A 20,569-nucleotide genomic window follows, 5' to 3' on the forward strand; every position below is an offset into this window, starting at 1 on the left:
TTTTAAATTTCTAGTAGGCACATTTCAGAAAGGGAAAATTAAACAGATGAAACCAATTTAAGTGATATCATTTGTTTAACCCAATATATCCCAAAATGATCATTTTAATATGTAATCCATATTGAAAATTACTGAGGTATTTTACATTCTGTCTTTCAAACTTCATCTTCAAAATCCATTATGGTTTTACACTTAGAGCACATCTCAACTCAGATGAGCCACATTCCAAAGGCTCAGTAGCCACTGATTATTGTACTGAATCGTAAAGGTCTAGGCTATAAATAAATCCTTTTACTATACAAGTCAACTTTAGTTTTAAGACACTTTTAAAGTCTATTCTTAGGAATGAATTTATTTAAAAAACAATTATCGAATTCAAAGCATTTGGCGAAAAAAATGCAAAGCTATATAAAGTGACAATGTTTTTGAAAATCATGTAAACATCTATTATAAGGTAGGTGCTTTCAAAGCCCTCAGACTCATTTTTCAAAGTTAAAAAATAAATCATGTAATCAATCCAGTGTCATAAGCCCAAACCTTCCAACAAATACTTCGTAGTTCAAGCAGTCCCCGGACATTCTTTTTATAGATGAAAAAGAATCCCTGCCAACCCTTTGCACCCAGCAACCAACTTCTGTCTGGCATGACAGACGGTCAAGTGCTGATTAACTGACACTGATACACTGTTCCCTGCAACCGCGCCCTGACTCACAGCCGCCACGTGAAAACCAAATGAAACTTACGTAATAAGCCAGAATGGATAGAAGGCCACCGGTGGGAATTTAACATAGATGAAAAATCCTCCAAAACATTTCTAACAAAACTTTTTTCAGAACCATTCCCTGAGTATCAAAAAAAAAAAAAAAAAAGAGAGAGAGAGAGAGAGAGAGAGAGAGAGAGGCTCATGTCTGAAATTTAGAAATTACATCACACACAGAAGGGAGAATAGAACGTCTGAATGTCTGAAAAAGAATACTATGTTCTTCAGAACGATCACCCTCAGGAACAAAATGCTCCAGCTCCGTGTTATCATTTCCAGTCTTCACGCTAGCAAAGAAAGTAATGAGCTGGCAAATAAAACCACCAAGCAAGACACACAGCGGCAGCCAGGCTCTGTCGGGAACCTTGACATAAGTGGTGCATATGGGAAACTGCTACCTTGGAATTCCAAGCAGAAGGTAAATGATGAGGACAAAGTAGTAATGGGTAAAGCACGACCCAAAGAAAGCCACAATCAAAAGTAAAATTTTAAAAAATTCAGAAATGAAGTAATATGACAGTCCAAACGACTCTGGCTTTACACATAGGGGAATGGAAGAATTCATCCTGCTAATCACAGGAAAACAACTTTAGAACACCTTCTCATTTAATAGACTAGGTAACCAGTCCAGAGAGGCTGAGCCAGGGAGCTCCACATCCCTGCGGTTAGTGGGAAAGATGAGGCTTTATGGAGCTTCCTACAAGAATATGTTGCTTCTTTACTGGAAATTTCAAAAGGAAACATTGATCACTGTTCTCTGCAACAAATGTGGCTCTTAGATTCCCTTTACAAATAGTTAAATAGTCTTGAAATTAAGGAAGGGAGCCACCTAGGTTCAGTCTCAAGCTATGTGTCCTTCAAGAAATGCAGTTTAATGACAAAAATCACAGACATTAAAGGAGTCCAAATACATCTTCCCAAGCTACACTTAAAATGGCCCTCCTCTCTAAGCAGACCTCTGTGTGTCTATTCCAGCTCTTGTCCCCTACCCTGCTCCCAGCCCCACCCATGTACCTTCTTTTACACTTAGTCCTCTCAGACGTGCCCACTCTCCTCTTTAGGGAAGGGAGGAATAAACTAGCAATTCAATTCCTAGCAATTCTAGGATTCTCTTAGGCAGGATGCAAAAGGGGAAGCCCAGGAGCATTCCTACATTGGTGACATCTGTCCTGTCGCAGTTATTAAACACCCACGCTGTGCTCAGGCTGAACACCAAATCCAGAAGATCAGAATCTGACTAGAGTCGGAAACAGCATTTGAAGAGCTATGGCGTAGTTTAAATACGATAAAGAACATCAGTTAAAAAAATGTCTGGCACATACACCAAAAACACTTCTATGTACCCGATGTCAGATTTACCCTGAGTCCTGCACACACAGTCGTCTCCTCTTTCCCACACACCAGCCTATATTTCTCCTCCACTCACTATCCACTCCATAGTTCCTGTCATCCCCACACAAAACTATTCTCTTTTTTTAAAAAAAATTTTTAGACATCGATGGACTTTTATTTTATTCATATATTTATATGCAGTGCCGAGAATGGAACCCAGTGCCTCACACATGCTAGGCAAGTGCTCTACCACTAAGGCCCAGCCCCAGCCCCTGTCCTTTCCTTTGATTGTCATAAAACACAAACAAAAGGTTAGAAGCTCCAGGCCAGCTCAGCACTCCCACTACCTCTCCTCATGCTGTAAAGTCACTTTAAAGGAGCAGAACTTTTTACCCCTTAGATAGAGAAAAAGGATTAATTAAAGGGTAGACACTCTTACAGGTGAACTAAAGTAACCCTCAGTCTTTTTATTTTGAGACAGGGTCTTGCTAAATTGATAAAGCTGGCCTTGAACTTGCAATCCTCCTGCCTTAGCCTCCTCGGTGGCTGGGATTACAGGCATGTGCTACTGTGCTCAGCTTTCAGATGTTCTCCTGAGTGCGAATTCTGCTAGAGGAAGTGATGCTGAAGACTTGGAAAGAGAAAGCTCTCCAGAGGATTTTCTGACCTGACCATTTTTCGAGGCCTGAGCCTGAGCAGAGCTCTTGCTTTCTTCGTGGTGTGATGGGTAAAGCCTAGTTAGCACCCCCATCAGTGTTTCAGAGTAGATGTGTTTCTTATCACAGATCTAGATTCAAAACTATGCCCCAAACCAGACTTTATACCACCGAGTCACATGTTTGAAGGGATGCTCAAAGGTGTTATGAGAAAATGTGATCTATAGTGCCACACATTTTGAGAAAAATTGGGTTCAAAAAGGTAACAGTTTGTCTTTGATGCAAGAAATTTTCAGAGGTTACAGAAGTGCTTTGACTGTGGTCTAACTCAAGAAATCAATATTTTCCAAATAATCAATGCAAGATGGTACAGAATTGTGTATCTTTAAACCTTCATTAAATCACAATATAGACCAATGGATTTTAATATAAGAAAATGCAGAAGTGCTTTGATATTGTTTCAGATTTCACATCGCAGCTAACCTTTAAGAAGCTACCGTTTTTGACCACAACTTGTTTGGAAGAAGTTATTTTAGTATTCTATCAAAAATTAGGAGCTCTTGAATTAAGCTGCAGCACTACTCAAGAACCCAGGGTTTTTGTAGGTTTAATAATACTTTTCTTCTTGAGTTTTTATAAATAGTTGAACAATTGTTACACATATTTTAAATCATAAGGGATGCTGTATAGGGCACTTTGGCTGTGATCTTAGAAGCTGTTTATGTTGATTAACCAGAAAGAGATACAGAATGACATGCTAGATTTAAAACTCCCAGGGATGCTCAAGCCATAATGAATGCAGGTACCGAAATTAAAAAGAAGCACTGCTGGAAATTCAAGATCCTTTCTGGTGATCACAAACATCTTGGCAAAAGATATTGGTAGATAGACAGGCCAAACTTAATCAGCCTTGGGAAAAGAAGAGAAGCACTTAGAAATTAATCATGGAAGCTGAAAAGATCAGATGGCAAAGACTCAACAAGTTAGTAAATGTGTTAAATTTTTTTTTCCAAATATGATTGAAAAAATTTTAGTTCACCTCTTAATTTCACTGAATACTTGAGCAATTCTTAGGAAATCCATTTTTATTATGCTAGTACCATATAATGAATGTTTTTCTAAAATCTACATTCAATTAAAAGAAATGTCTTCCTCAACTTGTAAACAAGACTTTTTATCTAAAGAGAAGTGCACTGTATATGACAATTTTCATTAAATACTCTGTTTGTTGAAGTACATAAGTTATCCACAAGTGATTTCATAAATAAATGTGTTTTGAGTTGTTGTATGAAAGAAAAATACCCACAACTTCCCTATTTTCCTACAACACATCAGTGTAAGGCCAAATTTCCTTCCTATTCTCAATCAAAACTTCGAATCATAACAGAATAAATGAAGAAGCAGCTATGAGTTGGGTGTGGTGGTGCACGCCTGTAATGCCAGCAGCTCTGGAGGCTGAGACAGGAGGATTGCAAGTGCAAAGGCAGCCTCAGCAAAAGTGAGGTGCTAAGCAACTCAGTGAGACGCTGCCTCTAAAAATACAAAATAGGGCTGGTGATGTGGCTCAGTGGCCAAGTGCCCCTAAGTTCAATCCCTGGTACCCACCAACCACCCCCCCAAAACCAAAACAAAACAAAACAAAGCAGCTATGAGAATCTAGTCATCTTCTGTTTATCTAGCCATTATCTCCATAAAGCTATCACTCTAACTGCTAAATATTTTTTGGAAAATATGGTTATTATTCATAAAAATGTTATTTATATAAATAGTTAGGGAGTTTATAACTTTTTAAAAAATAAGTTTAAAAATCAATATCTTTATCTCAGTTTTAATTTTAAGTACAGTGAGTATTGACAGACATAGCCCACATAAATTCATGCTCTTTGGGATCCTCAATAAGTTTTAAAAAGTGAAAAGTTATCCTCAGACCACAAGATTTGGGATGTTGCCCTAATGCATTTGGTCATGGAGACTCTTCTGTGTGGAACCACTTGAGAATATTCCATGAAACCTAGAATGGCAAGAGTAACCTCATGGTGCACCTGTGAAATCGCTCCTTTTTGTACTTCTTTTCCCTAGATATTCTTCAGCAAATTTATTTAGATTCTGATAAAGGATTTCCTCTCAAACAGGAGTTTCATGCTTCTACCCTGGCAGTACCCACCTATGTCTCTTTCAGCAAGCACGGTTGATTCTGACCCCATCAGTTTAGAAGAGGCCTTAATCCGGGGAAATCTTTCACTAAGCAAATGTTACAAATAGTCAAGAAAAATGACAGTGGAGGTTAACCTGCTCCTACAGCGACATGCCTCTGCTGAGATGCAGCGCCAATGGGGTCCAAGAACGTAACGGATATTACGCAAGTCAGAATCACAGCCAGTCATTTATCATTACATTTCTGATTCGAGTACCTGTGTTGCAAATTGCTCTCTCATAAAATGAGCAGGTTGGCAGCAATGTATATCTGAGTGACAATTTGTGTTTGTAAAAATTGTACACAGGCCAAAAATAACTTAAGAACTCATTTGTATTTCAATCATAGCTTTTTAGAATACAGAGTAAGGCCAACTCTCTACTTTGGGGTAAGAATTTACTTACCAATCTCTCCCTCTTGTCGGGTACCTAAGTAACTGACCAGTGCCAGTTCACAGAAGGCTATGAAAGATTTTTGGAAAGAGTCAAAAGTGCAAAGTGTTCAACAACCAGACATGAAAAAGCCCTCCCCAAGGAAATTCAATCCTTATGTAGAGCTGGCCTGGCTAGAGGCCATTCCATCCTCTGATTTTCATTCTGGAATCTGGCTAAGTAATGAGAACTGTTCATTTTATTTATGCAGTTTTATAATTGCCTTGCTCAAGGATGACCAGAATCTCATCTCTGAGAGCAGAAGACGTGCATTTCAATATCCTTTTCCTTTTTGCCAAAGATCTGAAGTGAAATCAGCACTTAATCTGCTTCCAGCAAAGCATTCTTGAGTAAATCATTTATTTATTTATTTATTGCAGTCTACTAGGGATTAAATCCAGGGCTGCCTCTGCCACTGAACTACACCCCCACCCCCTGAATAAATCATTTTTATGGGACATAAATGCTTAGCAAGTTTATTTTCTTTCCTTTCCTTTTTGTTTCCTTTTGGCAGTGCTAAAGGGTGCATCCAGGGCCCTGTGCATGCTATGCAAGCAAGTGCTCTATCATTGAGCTAATACCCCTAGCTCCCTTACTAAGTTTCAGGTCCTGTTCTAGTTCATTTAGTTCTCCCAGCAACTCTACAAGATAAATACTATAATTATACCCGTTTTACAGACAAGGAAACAGACTCATTTGCAAGGAAACAGTATATGGGTGTCCGAGACGGAATTAGAATGGAGGAAGTTCGTCCCTCTGAGCATAACACTGTCATGTCCATTGGAGATGCATGGGCGATAACATACATGACTTCAGTACTAAGACATCTGATTCTGTGTGGGTGAAATGGTGGTTTTGAGCTGCACAGTAGCTTTTATTTTAAAAAGTCTCCCTATGTTTGGGCATGTGTTAGGTTCCATTTTCTCTCTTTCCATCATGCGCTATTCACGTATCCCCTGCTTCTCTTCCCTATCAATGCCTCTAGAACCATATCTGGAGCAGTGATCACTGAATCAATGGAGAAAAGCATGAACAATTAACAAACCAAAGTGAGTCTCCACAGACCTACTGCTGCCTGTTGGTATCTGCAGAAGATTGGATCTGGGAAACCCCACCACATAAAAAACGATCAGATAGTCAAGTTCCTTACATAAAATAGCACAGAATTTGCATACAATTACACACATCCTCCAGGTTACTTATAATACCTAATACAATGCAAATGCTATATAAGTAGTTGTTATAAACCTATACACAGCCTCTAGGTTACTTACAGTGCCTAATACAATGTAAATGCTATAAAATTAGTTGTTATACTCAGTTACTTAGGGAATAAAGAGAAGAAATAAATGTCTGTACATTTTCAGGACAAACGCAATCATTTTTCCAAATATTTTCTATCTGTGGATGATTAAATCCATGAATGTGGAAACTGGAGATATGGAGGACAGACTATACCAAGAACATTAATTTCCATACAAAGGTCTTACACCCTGGAGAGTATGCAAAATAACCTAATGGAGTAGGGGGGAAACATTAGCATTCTATGCATATTTTAAATTTGAACTGACATTTACCATAGAGACAGACACTGCCAACCTCTTTCAGTACATGTGTGGCCCAGAGCTCTAGTCACACAGGTGTGCTTGGCAGTTAATGTAGCAGAGGGATTCCTCTGTCTGTGCATGGGGTTAGCTGTGGGGCCCTCAACTGTTTGTTGTCTGTATATTGCACAAATTGCATTTTTTCATGGGTTCAATTGAGAAAGGGGCTATATGGATTATATTTTCAATCTTATCTAGACTTAGTGGCTTAATATTTGTGGTTATAAATGCAATAATGGTGCAGTAACCAATGCAAGCACAAATGAACAGGAACCCAATAGAGCTTTGACTCTTTCTCATCTGTTTTCCTCAAACACATTGAGATAAACCAATAAGAAGCTAAAAGGTCTGACATGGAGTTGGCAAAAGAAGAAACACATGGCAAGAGCCCCCAAATAGTACCCACTGTTCTTATCAATGACCTTTTCATAAGTGAAAATTACACCTTGGGAAATGGTTAAAAGTATTTCATTTACTTTTTGCAGTACAGGATCACTCTGCCACTGAGCTATATCCCCAGTCCTTTTTATTCTTTATTTTGACACAGGGTCTTGCTAAGTTGCCCAGGCTGGTCTTGAACTTGTGGTCCTCCTGCCTCAGCCTCCTGAGTTACTGGGATGAGCCACCATGAATAGCTTTAAAGTATTTTTATATGGTCTATAAATAACTATATTTTTCTTAATGGAATTAAAAAATGTGGAGATCACTGATCTAGAATTTTGCTACTTAAAGTGCAATCAGCAAAGGAACAGCAGGGCATCACCTGTCAAGCCCTGTCAGCCCATTAGAAGTCTAGGCTGGTGGTTCACTCACTTCGAAATCAGAATATGCATTTTAACACAAATGTGCATGGTTTACAAAATTCAGTTAAATAATCTATGTAGAACTGCAACATCATCCCCTTACTCATCCCAGTATGCTTAAATTTCTCAATCCCTGTACCATAAAAGCTATCTAGCCACACCTTAATCTTTAGAATCCCCTCCTCAACTTACTTTTGTTTGATCATCGGCCTTGAAGACATAACAGATACTCTGCCGATGGGCGGCATCTTCCCTAATCAGACACGCAAAGTAACTTGGGTCGTGGCTGTTGTGAATCAGTTTGTGAACATGCTGAGGCTTGCACTCGAAGATGCTGGAGCAGATCAACGGATCCCACTGCTGACTCTTCCCAGGTTCAGGTTCGCATTTCAGTCCGGAGGGTGAAACCCAAAGTCGGACCTGCCTGGTAGCTGGCTCCTTTTTGGAGGACTGCCCGCTCAGTCTCCGTACCTCAGCCACAACCCAAGGCAGCATGGGCATGGTGGTCAGAGAATGCACGGGCAAAGAGCCCACCAGCTGAAGGCCAAAGTCCACCGAGATCTCATTAGGAAACATAGGTTTCTTTGCTGTGAATGTTATTGGTTCCATCTTAGGAAAAGACCTGGAGACAGCCCAACCTTGCCTCTGTTCTCCTATTTTAGACGAAGCAATCTATGTGACACGCTTCAGAGGTGGAATCCTGGGGGAGAGAAACAGGCATTAGAGTTTAATGAAGTCATAGCAATAGCTGTTTTCAGAGAGTTATTATTCTAGAACTTAAAAGTCTGAAACCAATGTAAGAAGAAATGAATACTAGTTCAAATAAGCTGCTTTGCCTAGAAAGAGCTTTCCTGAAATTGTATTACATATAAAACCTAGTAATGGCATAACTGTCACACTCATTACAGGACACAAAGATCCCTCTGGGAAACCACGGTTAAACATAAGCCTCACAGAGCCAGCAAAGGCAAGCACAATAGAAAGCACTCCAGCGCTCCTCTGACAGCTTTAAACCTTGTTGTATTAGCTAGTAATTATTTCAAGGAATTTTTTCAAGATAATAAAATCCAGTATAGATGATTCCCCCAAGAAAGAAATCTTATGAGAAAAAAAAATATATTATCCACTCATCATCACAGAATACTGAACCAGACTAGTTTTAAACAATTGGCCTTATCCCCTGTGATATTAATCAAATTTCATTTATTTATTTATTTTTGTGGTGCTGGGAATGAAACCCAGCTGGGCAAGTGTTTTGCCACTGAGCTGCATCCCCAGCATCTCTCAAATATTAACACATTTTGTCCCATTATTCCAGATGTGGAACATGCATAAAAACTTAAACTGGTTGTGTATTTTTTAAAAAATAATAAAATCAATAAAAAAATAAATTAAAAAAAAACTTAAACTGAGCAACGCATATACCACCTATGCTAACTTTGAAATAATCATTATTTTTGTGAAGTCTATTTTTTTGAGAAAATAGTGAATACTTAGACTATTAGAAAATATATGCTCATACGTTTAATATGCATGATACGTATATGATAGAAAAGCTCTAAATTATGATTTTCATTCTATTTCAATGATATATTTTATTGATTTATTTTGATATATAATATATAATATTGATATATTTTATTGAAACTACAAAGCAGACTGCCTTATCCTCCTCTCATTAGCTCCCTGGACCTTCAGTCTCTCTTGTATCCCTCTGAGCACAGACACAAGAAGAAACTACAGGGCTGGAATGTGGCTCAAGCGGTAGTGCGCTCGCCTGGCATGCGTGTGGCCCGGGTTCAATCCTCAGCACAACATACAAACAAAAGATGTTGTGTCCGCCAAGAACTGAAAAATAAATATTAAAAAAATTAAAAAGAAAAAAAAAAAGAAACTACAAAGCAGACTGTCTTCTTCTTTACCCCTGGACCCAGAGCCTAGCACGGGGCCAGACTGAGAGAAGGGGTTCAAGAAATATTTTTTTAAAAATTGTGAAGTCTTTCCCATTCAAAAGGAGAAGAAAAGATATTTCCCCTTGACTTCAAACTCTTCCTTCTCTTTCTTGTCTATACAAATTTCTTCAGGGAAAGTCTACACTAACTGTCTCCATTCCCTGTCACCCATCCACTGTTTGTAAGTGCCACTACACTGCACTACAGAGCCACTGAAATTGCTTCCCTTAAGGTCACTCAGATCCCCAAGGCTGTGAAATCCAAAGGGGACTCTGTGGTCTGTAGCTCCCTGGTCCCTGTTGGATTTCTCAACTCTTGCCCACACCTCCCTGAGTGAAGCTCTTCTGCTTCTCATCTCACCTTTCTAGGGGCTTCTTTGCTTCTTTTCAAGTTCTTTGAAGGCTTTCCTCCCTTCCTTCACTCCATCCTCTCTTCCTGTTACAACTGCTTTCCTCTGGACAGTCTCATCTAATCTTCTGGTGTCAACAGACACAGTCTAATGCTCAGATGACTTTTATTGAGTGCTGAGTATTTTACATGTGTTGCCTCACTTTTAACCTTCATATTTATCTGTTGGAGGCTACTCTTTCTCTGCTCCCCCCACCCACCCAGGGGTACTCCACCACTGAGCTATACTCCCAGCCCTTTTTATTTTTATTTTATTTCCTTTTTTTTTTTTTTCTTTTGGTACCAGGAGTTGAACTGAGGGGCACTTAACAACTGAGCCACACCCCCAGCCCTTTTATTTTTTACTTGGAGACAGTGTCTTACTGTGTTGCTTAGGGCCTCACTAAATTGCTCAGCCTGGCTTTGAACTCGAGATCCTACTGCCTCAGCCTCCCAAGCCATTGGGATTACAGCTGTGCACCACCGTGTCAGGCTCCGGCCCTTTTTACTTTGAAACAGGTTTTCATTAAGTTGCCCAGTCTGGCCTCGCAAACTTGCAGTCCTTCTGCTTCAGGCTCCTGAGTAGCTGGGATTACTGGTATGTGCCACTGTGCCTGGTAAGGCTATTCTTCTGAACCAGAAAACTATTCATAAGGGAGTTCAAGATAGCTTGAGTTGCTTGTCACAAAGCGATCTGAGAAACAGGAGTAGTGGCACATCTCTATAATCCCAGCGATTCAGGAAGCTGAGGCAGGAGGATCTGGAGTTCAAAGTCAGCCTCAGCAATTTGGCGAGGCCCTAAGGAATTTAGCAAGACAGTAGATTCCTGGGTAGAGACAAAGGACAATTGATTACTTAGACCAATAGTAGTAGCCAGAGAGTCAGCCCTGTCTCAAAATTAAAAAAAAAAAAAAATGACTGTGGATATAGCTCAGCTATTGAGTGCCCTGGGTTCAATTCCCAGTAGCAAAAAACAAAACCAAAAAAAAAGTGACATGAGAGAGACTGTACCTGACTCTCAAGCCCATCTTCTTGACTGAAGCACAAGAATGCATCAGTCACATGTCCCCTAATGATTCCCACGTGTTTTTCTGCTATGGAAACCTCCTTTGTGAGGTCCAGATCAGTATCAGTCACTACATATTTCTGTCCTGATACTCTATAGGCACCTCAGCCTGAAATTAGCTATTTTAAAACCAAATCAGTGTCACCTCCTTCCTTACCCGAACTTCTCTTCCCTCCACTACTATACTGTAATGAACTATTCATTTTATTGGTTGTGTTAGTCAGTTTTCTGTCACTGTAACAAGCATCTGAAATAATCAACTTATAAAGAGAAAAAGATTTATTTTAACTCATGGTTTCACAGGTTCTAGTTCATGATCAGTTGGCCCCGTAGCTTTTAGGCCTGAGGCCAGGTAGCACATCACAGAGGGAGCATGAGGAAGAGAAAAACCGCTCACCTCAAGTGACTATTGCCTCCAGGCACACCCCCATAGGGTGACCTAAAGACCTCCTAGTAGCCCCCCACCAAAGGGTTCACTTCTCCCAGTAGCACCTCCCTGCAGACCAAGCCTTTATCACATGGACTTTCTACATCCAAAATACAGCAGATTAAAGATTCCTTCTTTATTCATCACTACTTACAACTCTACCATCTAAATTTATATTTTCCTCACTTAGAAAAGGCAACTTATCCTTCAATCCATCTCTCACATCCCTCAGGCAATTTTACTAACAGAGAATTTACCAGTTGCTCCTCTGCTAAAATTCTCTTGGTAACCAACCCTCTCCCCTAAAATCTAGGCTCCTCTAAAAGTCATGTCAGGTCTCTTTGGAATCTGATCCTGTATATACACCCAATTTTATAATACTCTCCCTAATGTCCTCTTTCATAGATCTTTTGACTCTGAAAATAGAGATTTATAGTTTCCCAAATAAGATGTGCTTTCCCATGCTACAATGCATATACCATTCCTTTCTCTTTGGAACACAATACCTGTCACAAACCGTAAGGGCCTGAGATTTTACCATATTTGTCAGCTAACAAGTTAGCCTGCCACAAGTTAACTTGCAGATAGAAGACACGAGATTCCTGGGTCAGAGACAAAGGACAATTGATCACTCAGACCAATAGCAGTAGCCAGAGAGTCAGTACTTGTGTCATTTCCCTCAACCCCAATCCCAACAGGCCAGTGGACACTCATCACAGGGGATGACAGGAGAAGGACCTGAGCCAAGGAACTTGCATATTTTAAAGGCTGCCCAGTCTTGTATTAGTTCTATCTTCCATAGTTGTTTTCTGTAGAAACGTGATTGAAAACGTAGTTCAGAACAAGGGCATTCACAGGATATGTGAAAACATGAGAGACCCAGGGAGAACCATCTCCCAACCTTCTCATTCTTTCCCTTTAATTCCAGCTCATATTTACGTTATAGCTCAAGGGACCACCATCTCTTTCCTCCTAGATGATTCAGAGCAGCCATCATTATGTCCTTGGGCACTTTTTACCCAGGCATTATGTTCACTAGAAGGGTCTGAACAGGTGTCCAGGACTGCAAGCTTCTCAAACTCTTAAGGTTTAGCATTATGAAACTCAGTATTCAAATTCAAATTTTAAACCTCTTCTGAAATAGAACTGAAGTCTTTTTTTTAAACTCTAATGTTTTTCTACATGATACACACACACACACAGTCACACACACATATTTTAAAAGTAAATTTTTATAATTCATACAATTCAGAATGGATTTTTAAAAATTTAAATGTTCCCAAGTTCAGAAATATACCAATACGTTACTTAGAGCCCAAATATATTTTGTGAAAGTGCAGTCCCTGACTCTCTTCCTTCAGTGTACAGCTTCCCCTGACAATGAAAATAGATCAGAACTCCATATAATCCAGTAAATAATAGTCTCTCTCTCTTGCCTACAGGTGAAAGTGGCATTAAATGTCTGGCTTAACGTCCAGTTCTGTAACTGAATCTGTTCAAGTTCTAACTGTTGACAGCTGCTAATCCCAAGACATGTTTGAAGAAGTACTAGAATGACTACAAAGGACAAATCCCAGATCTCTCCATTATTTTAGGGGATGCAGTAATTATTAGGGTAGCAACAAGCATAGCAGAATTACTTCAGCTTTCTTGATAGTTAAACCACTTGTGAAATAATCAGACTGTAGGGAAAGTTTTAGCACTGGCAAAAAGGCCTTTCATTTTGAGGGTGTCTGTTTGCTTTGAGGTAACAACCATTTTTCTCCAAATTTTATATAGTCTCAGTAATCCAAACCTAATATCAAATTCTAAACATATAATAAAAAAATACATATAGTAATAGAAATAAGTAATTTTAGTTGAGTGCTCACTATGAACCAGGCCCTGTTCATCAAATTAGTTATGCCATTTTATTGATAAAATGTTGTGAATGCCTAAAGTTTTGACTTTTCACCCAGCTGTGGCATGTTCACATTTCTTCTATAAAAAGTAGATTAGACCTTAACACCACTTATAAAATATCAAATTATAAGTCTGACCTCAGACATAGCCATGATTATTTGTGAACAATTCTGATACTTCTAGTGTAAGATTCATGGTGACTTAGACTAGGTGAGTAACACATTACTTTTTAATAAAAAGTATCATGGAATAAATGAACCATGCAATAGTACTAACAACCCACTGCATTATTTTTAAAGCCATTTCAAGCCATATACTTTGCACTCAATCTCAGGTAAGACCATTTGCTTTAAGACTCAGAGACAATCACCTATTCCAAGGAGGCCTCTTCTGCTTAATATCCACAGTGAAAATACTATCATGCATTGTTGTGTTCTTGTTAGTAGAATCATGTGTGAACAAGCCCTGTTCTGCCAGAAAGACTCTTTGTATTCTATGCGGCACCTACCTGGAATGGTCCTTAAATGCAGCAGCTACTCAAAACATAAAGACACCCTTTTCTTAAAGCAGTTTCAATATCTCGTGAGTTCTGCTATGCTACTTATCCCTAGAAGCATGCACTTAGAACCATACAATTTTAAAGCTAGCAAGGTCCTTTTAAGCCATTGAGAAACTTTTCTCATATTTGAAATGAGGCAACTGGGTTCTGGAGAAATGAAGTGGCTTCTTCAAATTTAGTGACAGAATTAGGACAATCCCAGTCCCTGACTCCTATCCAAGCGCTGCAAACCTCCATTTCCTCAGGAGAACACTTTCAAGTGTGAAGTTGAAAAAGCGAGCTACTTCTCCAGATCTCAAGTTTATTCTCAATAAGAGTATAAAACAAGATCATCTCCAAGTTTTCTTCTATCGCTAAAATCTGGTGAATCTGATTTTCATAATGCATAATACAAAATGTCTCCACTATTGTATGAGGAAACAAAGCTGCTCCATCTTCCCTTCAGGAACAAAAATGTGGGGGAGATGTGTGAAGAAAGGATGGGATTTATTGATCAGGAAACAAGAGAAACAAGGATAGGTTTTAGGAAGCTGCTGAGTGGGAAGCCCCTCTCTTCCCAGCCCCCACAGAGAGTAGGAGAGGGACTTCCCAGTGGCCACAATGTATCAGCCTCTGCAGTTTCAGCCCTCATCTGCTTGCAATGCTGGTGGGAAGGTTTGGGTATGGTTTGGGTATGGTTTAAGTGAGTCCCCCAAGGTTCATGTCCTGGAAACTTGGTCTTTATTGCAGTGGTAGTGGGAGGTGGTAGAACCTTCTAGAGGCAGGGCCTAGTGGGAGGTGTCTGGGTCATAACCACCCTCCTGGGGGAATCAATGCTGGTATCATAGGGCAGGCTATGTCTGCAGAAGTGTATTAGCTCCCACAAGTCTGGGTTGTTATAAAGGACCCTGATCCCTCCCCACCATTTTTCTTCCTCTCTCAACAGGTAATCTCTCACTTCCAAACATTCACCTGCCCTGGTATAATGTCTGCTACAGCATCACCTAGCTTGTGATATAGTGACACAGACAGGAGGTTCTTACCAAATGCCAGTGTTTGGACATTTCAGGCAGCAGAATGGTAAACCAAATAAACCCCTTTTCTTTATAAAGTATTCAGCCTGGGGAATTTTATTATAGCAACACAAATGACTCAGAGTAAGATGGAAGGAAGAGTGCTGAGAGCCTATCGCTCCCAGCCAGGTTAGGAACCAGCCAATACTGAGTAACTGTTGCGAAGCCCAGGAGAAATAGGAAGTTCCCAGTGGCTATTCAACGGTCTAATTTTTCTGTTCTTTACCCAGAATGGGCATGTACCTGAGCAAAATAATACTGAAACTTGAAGTAGTCTACTCCCACACAATAGGGCCACTGGCGTGGGTATACCAACGGTCCACTTCCTCCACAGAATCCCTCCCTGATCAGGGTGTACACTCACCCACCAATAGCCCAGGTTGCAATGATCCTTCAGAGCTACCTAGTAAGCTATTCACTGGCACACAGAGGTCCCAAAACCAGTAGTTCTAACCCTACCATCATCATGGATGGTTCAATATAGGGTACATCTCTAATGTGACATGTAAAAAAATGTTGTTTTTGAAAGACTTCCTTCTTAAATAAATCCGAGCCAATTCAAGCCTAATTCTTTAGCCCACCAAAGCCACTTCTTGTGATCTCTTGTACTTTATTGCATAGGACAAAGGGATAGAGGTTGGCCTTTAGAGATTATGTATAACCCTCCCTCCTGCTTAGCTGCTTTAAGGAAAGTAGTAATAGTAACAGTTAACACATAACAATGGCACCATGTATCTACTAACTGATTTAATTCTCAAAACAACCATGAAAAATAAGGACTGTTATGAACAACTATTATCTTTATAACTTCCAACTTAAAGAGGAGAGAGAAGGGAGTTGACAGCACAGGAAAGGAAACAAACCTGCCTAAGGTCATACCAGCAGAAAGTGACAGAATCAGGATTTGGGCCAAGGTACCTTGAGTCCAGTATCCATGCTTACTTTTAACTACTCACTGGAGCAATACCTATGAACCAAGGACCTCTTCTTGGGCATTTTACATATACGAACTTGTTGACTCTCACAACTCTGAGAAGTATGTTTCATCGTCCCCATTACAGAATAGACCCTTATTAATAAATGATGAAGGCAGGACTGGAATCCAAATCTGTCTTATGCACAAATTTCTTCCTATATAACAATATATCAGAAGGGAATAACTCTCAAATATCTTTCTAATGGATTAGCTTGGGTGTTCTATCTAGATTTCACCTGGCCTCAGTAATCCAAACTTAATATTAAAGTTATACTCTAAAAATATAAAACAAACAAATAAATATAGCAATAGCAATAAGTAACTTGAATGCTGACTATGAACCAGGTGCTGTTCTGGGCACTTTACCTATATATAAGTTCACTAATTCTGACAACACAACCATAAGTGCTTACCTACTTCAGAAGTTTAGGTTCACTGATCATGTATAATGTTTTGCTAAAGTTAAACAGATGCATTTTCTTTCCGAGATTAAAAAAAAATGGTTGTTATCATCCCAAAGGAAACAGACACTTTCAAAAATTAAAAAGGCTCTTTTTTAGTACTAAAACGTATTTCCTAGGATTTTTCAGTTCTACTGAAACCAGAGGTTCAAGATTATTTCATATGGCCCAAACATGACAAATCTTTTTTCTAAACATTTGAAACCTGAAAAGGGATGCATTGTCCTTAAAGCTAAGAACCTCTCAAACAGAAGTTTTGGTTTGAAAATGTCAAAAAACCTTGAAAATGGAAACTGCCATGCCTTTTGTGAAGAATTTTGTTAAAAAAATATTTTTATTGGAATTCAGGGTTGGAAAGGAAGAGACAAGGAGAAAAAGCAGAGGAAATTGCAAGGTAATGGTTCTGACTGAAGACCAAAATCCTCTGGCATCAGTGCTGCCACACGGGTCCCAGTGCTCCCTGCCTGCTGAGCAGACTGTCAGTTTAGTGCACGGATTCTACTTCTTGAAGTTTCAATAACCAGGGAAAGGAAAGGGATGGGGAGTAGATCAAGTATTGGGACTACTGTGGCCATTAACCTTGAGAAGGTAGCACAGTGGACTACGGAAAGGGGAGAGCAAAGTGTGCCCAGGCATTCACATTGAGTCCCCCAAATAGATACATATATATTTTAGGTTTTCTGGGAGAATCTGGAAAGCATGGAGACTGGGAACTGCAGAGAAATGCTCCCCCTAGAACATCCTAGAAGATCTGTCTGGGCCAGAAAGAAGTAACTACCACAGCTGGCTCTGCACAGGCACGAGTGATTGTGACAGCAGCCTTTCTGGTCCCGGCTGTCTCCTAGCAATTATCAATGCCTGGATATTGAGGAAGAAGGGGCAAGCCCCAATTCTTCACAGTTGGCCATCTTCTCCTTATACCCACTCATACTATGACAAACTGTCTTATGAGATAAAAAGTTAACACTGGCATGACAACCACCCAATCAGAAATGCTATCACGGTGAAAAGGGAAATCCCAGAGCTCTCAGCAGGACAGATAATGGTAGACTATGGCAGGAGGCCCATGTGCAAAACTTTCCTTTAATGCTAATAATTCATAACTAAATTTTCCCTCTTCTCCTGGTATGCAAATCCATGTAAATATATTTATATTAATTACCACCTGATTTTATTTCTTCCTCAGAAACACTAATGGCCCCTTTCATGTCTCTGTACTCAACAGTATCAGAATACCCCACCTGTATTCAACATTTTATAGGGTACCTTTTAACTCACAGCTCTGCCTACCGTCCAGCAGCTCATGTTACATTGATAGGTACTTATAGATAAATCTGGAAAGCACTTGTTATGATCTTATTTCCCTATAACTTGTTATGAAAAAACAACAAGAAGAAACAGGCAGATTGGAGACTGCAATCATATTCAATTTCAAATGGTTGACAAGCACCTGTTTACAAACCATCCATCCTCAGGGCTCCCAGAAAGGAGCTGATAATGAGGCACATCTCCCTCCTAACCAAAAGGAGCAGTCTGAACGCTTATAAAAGGTACAAAACTCACAATGGAGATCCCAAACCTCAGACAGTCACAGAACCTGAAAAGTCACACAAGCAAAGAGTGTTTTGCAAGGTGCATTCCCCACTCAGCCTCAGAACATCTCTCCTTCCATTCCTCCACCCCCACCCCTCCCACACAGAGCAGACTCCCAAAAACACAACAAAGACAGGGGCAGGCAACAGCTCCCAATCCCATCTCACGCCTGGGAAAGAGAATGAATTTCTACTCTTCTAAACAAGGTCTCTTTTATCAGGGCCTGTATGTTTAGTTCAGCCTGTCCAATGCAAAAAGTTGGGAAGTTTGGACTTGCAGAGATAGTTGAGTTACTTGGGTGTGACCCATTTAAACCAGGTCATTTTTAAAGTTCCTTCAAAGTCTGATTTTATCAATTTACGAAATCATCCAAGCATCTAGAATGAAGGATGAGAGATCTATGAAGTAAACATCTACCATGTAATATAGGGTACTCCAAAACTAAATTGTTGGATGGAAGAAACAATTATCACTTTCAATTTCTTTTCCTTTTTAAGCAACTTCCGGAGAACAAGCTATTTAAAATAGAATCACAACGGAGAAAGCCATCACTAGCTGGACTTCAAACAAAATGACACTTCATTAAAAAAAAAGAAAAAAACAATGTGTGGCGACGTTTGAGAGGGTCTCATAATCACACAGCGACCAGGAAGCTGCTAGAAACAATTAAGCAGGGTTTCAAAATGACTGGTACAGGATGTGCCCATAGAAAGAAATGTTGCTCGCACTGGTGCAGCAGCCAAAGTTACTAAAACAAAGTACTCTAAACTTTTATTAAAGGGTGGCATGGGGTCACTCTGACCACCGTCCTTCCAATGTGGTCGCTTTACAAACACGATATTTGGCGGGAGGGAGGAGGAGAGAGGTGAGAAGACTAATGAGCGGGAGGTGGGGGCAGGGTAGAAGTCGGCCGAAGCTCCTGGGTCGCTAGGAACGTCAAGGTTTCGCTTTCGTGCAAGTAGGGGACCAGACGGTGGCAGTGAACTCCACCCCCCCACCTTGCCGCCCCCAGAGACCCCGCGCGGCGAGGACAACAGGAACGCCCCTGAGCTGCAGGATTGCGCCTTCTCCGCGGCCAGGGAGCGCAGGGGCGCGCCGAGAATTGGGAGCAGCCGGGACCACCGGGAAGGGTCAGCGGGTGGCGTGGGCAAAGCCCCAAAAGGCGCCTACCTGTGCCGCTGCGCGCTCAGAGCCCAGGGCCGGGCCGCGGCACGCAGGTGCTCGGGGGCACGGTGGGGACGGCCTGAGCGGGCGGGGCATCCATCGTCCCCAGCTGGCTGCGCTCTTCCCGCCGCCGGGTGCTGGGAGGGTACAGCTCCGCAGATCTGGCGCCTCTTCTCCAGGCTGAGGACACTGCCGGTCCTGTGGCGGCTGCAGCAACAGGCACCGTAGAGCGGACGGCAGCAGCAGCAGCAGCAGCCACAGCCGAGGAGGAGGAGGAGGAGGAGGGGGGGGGTGTCTGCGCGCGGCTCGCGTTTCCTCCTCCCTGGCTGGGCGAGCGCGGGGAGGCGAGGGGAGGGCAGAAGACGGGATCTCCCTACTCGGTCCCCTGGGAGCCGAGAAGGGGACGCGGCGCACCCCCCTCCCTTCCCCATTGCGCCGTGTGACTCTGCCCGCGCCGCACGGCCGGGACGGACGAGTCACAGGCGAGCAACAGCTGCTGCAGTGCGGGTCCGCCGCGGCCTTCACCCCCTCCCGCACTCTCCCCAGCGGCCCATCCTCAGCACAGTCCCGGGGTCTCCCGGCGCGGGAAGGGTGCTCTAGCCGCCGCCCCATCCTGCCCCAGCGAAGGATCCTGGCCCAGCGCACTCCTGGGAATCTGAGGTCCCGGGCCCGGCGCGTGATTCGAGCCCTCGCGGCTGGATGTGCGGTCGCACACTCTGTCCTCGGGAACCTATTTATAGAAGGTGGCACTGTCCCCGTCGCTAGTTCGGCCCGAGAGGCTCTCAGCAGGTGGCACTTGCCCGCCCGCTCTCCGCTCTCCCCCAGGAGCCTCGCCTTATTTGCCCCCTCGCCTTCTCCCTCCAAAATGGAGTTGGGGAAAACTGCGCAGAACACCGGGAGGCGACCTAACCACCTGGCTCTCCCCCGCATCACCCCTTCTGCCTGCCCTAGGGTTGGGTGATGGGAGGGGTAAACCCAGGCACGGATGCCCAATGGGGCACTGGTGGCAAGAGGAAAAATCAGGGACTCAGGGAAACAGCGAAGACTGAAGTGCTCTCCCCGGATTAAACATCAGTGAACCCCATTTCTGACCGATTGCGGGTGTGACGCAGAGCCTGGATTGGGCACTTTTTCTCTCCCTGAGCGCCAAGCGCACATGCACGCGCGAATGTGTACACGCACGCACACTTACACTCAGCTACACACACATACACACACACACACACACACACACACACTCCTTGGCGTGT

General features: G+C 41.8%; 1 protein-coding gene across 2 annotated transcripts in view; it reads right to left on the reverse strand.

Moving 5' to 3' along the window:
- Positions 1 to 19,624, reverse strand: part of Tbc1d1 (TBC1 domain family member 1) — a 214,792-nt gene extending 195,168 nt beyond the window's left edge. For both annotated transcript variants that reach the window (XM_026385254.2, XM_026385235.2), the window contains exons 1-2: positions 19,326 to 19,624; positions 7,973 to 8,480 (exon numbers count right to left, since the gene is read on the reverse strand). In XM_026385254.2, the coding sequence (XP_026241039.2) occupies positions 7,973 to 8,389 (417 nt within the window). In that variant the 5' untranslated portion in view covers positions 8,390 to 8,480; positions 19,326 to 19,624. The remainder of the gene's footprint in view (positions 1 to 7,972; positions 8,481 to 19,325) is intronic.
- Between the last annotated feature and the right edge of the window lie 945 nt (positions 19,625 to 20,569).

Source organism: Urocitellus parryii, chromosome 10, assembly GCF_045843805.1.
Source record: "Urocitellus parryii isolate mUroPar1 chromosome 10, mUroPar1.hap1, whole genome shotgun sequence".
Classification (NCBI taxonomy): Eukaryota; Metazoa; Chordata; class Mammalia; order Rodentia; family Sciuridae; genus Urocitellus; species Urocitellus parryii.